The sequence below is a fragment of the Arachis duranensis genome, chromosome 2, assembly GCF_000817695.3.
Source record: "Arachis duranensis cultivar V14167 chromosome 2, aradu.V14167.gnm2.J7QH, whole genome shotgun sequence".
NCBI classification, from domain to species: domain Eukaryota; kingdom Viridiplantae; phylum Streptophyta; class Magnoliopsida; order Fabales; family Fabaceae; genus Arachis; species Arachis duranensis.
The window spans coordinates 6,670,440-6,672,456 of record NC_029773.3 but is presented as its reverse complement, the minus strand read 5'-3'; the positions used below and the strand labels follow the sequence as shown (position 1 = coordinate 6,672,456).

At 48.0% G+C, this 2,017-nt stretch overlaps 1 protein-coding gene across 1 annotated transcript; it reads right to left on the bottom strand.

The window, feature by feature from the left end:
- Positions 1 to 872: 872 nt before the first annotated feature.
- Positions 873 to 1,283, bottom strand: LOC107473263 (uncharacterized mitochondrial protein AtMg00860-like). The gene has a single exon (XM_016092815.1). The coding sequence runs from the start codon at positions 1,281 to 1,283 to the stop codon at positions 873 to 875; it is 411 nt and encodes a 136-aa protein (XP_015948301.1).
- Positions 1,284 to 2,017: the final 734 nt, after the last annotated feature.

Below are 2,017 nucleotides of genomic sequence, written 5' to 3'. Positions count from 1 at the left end.
GTGCCACCTCCTTGGCTGAAAATGGATGAGCTAAGGGGATGAAGTGAGCATACTTAGTTAACCGATCGATCACTACCAGGATAGTGTCCATGCCTTAGATTTTGGCAATGCCACCATAAAATCCATCATAATGTGTTCCCAGACCCTCTACGGGACTGGTAGGGGCTGCAACAGCCCTGCCGATTTCATCGCTGCATGCTTGTTTTACTAGCAAGTGTGGCAGCCCGCAACATAATCCCTGACCCGTTGCCTCATGCCGCGCCAATGAATCGCTACCGCCAGCCTCTTATAGGTTCGAAAGAAGCCTGAATGTCCACCTGCCCCACTATCACGAGACTCAACCAGCAAAAGTGGGATTTGAGAAGAATTTGCAGGCAACACTGCTCTCCCTTGATAAAACAATCGACCCTTGTGTAGAGAATACCCTGGATATCATCCAGCCCCTGCTGTAGGGCGGCCACAATCTTTTGTAGCTCTTGGTCGTGAGCCATCTCCTCTTCCAGAGGTTCATGTGCACTACTGAGATTGTCCTTGCCATCATTTGTCGTGACAACGCATCTACTGCCTTATTCTCAAGGCCTGGCCGGTATCGGACCTCAAAATCCAAGCCTAACAATTTAGTGGTCCATTTCAAGTAAGCTGGGTCCATGAGTCGCTGGTCCGTGAGGAACTTCAGACTTCGCTGATCTGTGAGAACAATAAAATGGCGACCCAACAAGTAATGCCGCCACTTTTGGACAACGAAGACAATGGCAATCAACTCCTTCTCATATGCAGATTTTTGCCGGGCCCTTGGAGATAGTGCTTGGCTTAGGAATGCTATTGGTCTGCCTTGCTGGGACAGCGCTGCACCCAACCCCTCACTCGATGCATCAATTTCCAACATAGTCTTGATTGAAATCCGGGACTGTTAGAGTCGGTAGGTCTGCCATCAGTCTCTTCAATCTCTCAAAAGCTTCTTGGGCCTTGTCATTCCATTCAAACGCATTTCGCTTTGTTAACTCCATCAATGGCTTGGCGATCATCCCATAGCCTTGCACAAAACGCCTATAATAGCCGATAAGTCCCAAGAATACCCTTAACGCCCGCTGGTCCGTAGGCACCGACCACTCTAGCATCGCTGTGGTTTTGTTAGGATCCGCCGAGACCCCTTGTGCCGAGACAATGTGACTCAAGTATTCCACCGAGCTCACTGCGAATGTGCTTTTCTTCTCATTCAGCACCAGCCGGTTCTCCATTAAAATCTGGAAAACTTGTTGGAGGTAAAGGGCATGGCTCGCCATATCCTGACTATAGATGAGGATATCATCGAAAAAGACCAAGACGAATTTCCGCAATAGAGGCTAAAGAATGTCATTCATCAAAGCTTGAAAGGAGCTCGGGGCGTTGGTAGAAATTCATAATGGCCCTCATGAATGCAGAAAGCGGTCTTGTGGATGTCTTGATGCCTCATCCGAATTTGGTGGTACCTTGATTTTAAATCCAGTTTAGAGAAAACTGCAACTCCCATCAATCCATCGATTAGCCTATCAATGACAGGGATAGGAAATTTATCCGGAACCGTAATACCATTTAACGCCCTATAATTGACACAAAACCTCCCGATGCCATCCTTTTTCTTCACCAACAATATCGGGCTAGCGTAGGGGCTGGAGCTTGGCCGAATTATCCCTAAGGCTAGCATTTCTCGCACCATTTGTTCAATCACTGATTTCTAATGGTGCGGGTAACGATAAGGTCTTATATTCGAGGTTGCAGCTCCTTCTCTCAATGGAATGGCATGATCATGGCGACGATGCGGTGGCAGCTCTAGTAGTGTCGGAAACACCTTAGCATGAGAAGCTAACACCGATTTGATCACCTGCTACACCTGTGATATAGTGGCCGCTTGCAAAGTCATGGGCCACAGTTGGACCATTAATCCTTCTCCCCCTTCTTGAATGGGCAAAACTGCAAATTGAAGGTGCATACCTCCATAGCACAGCTCTGGGTCCCCCTGCAAAGTAACCATGTTGTC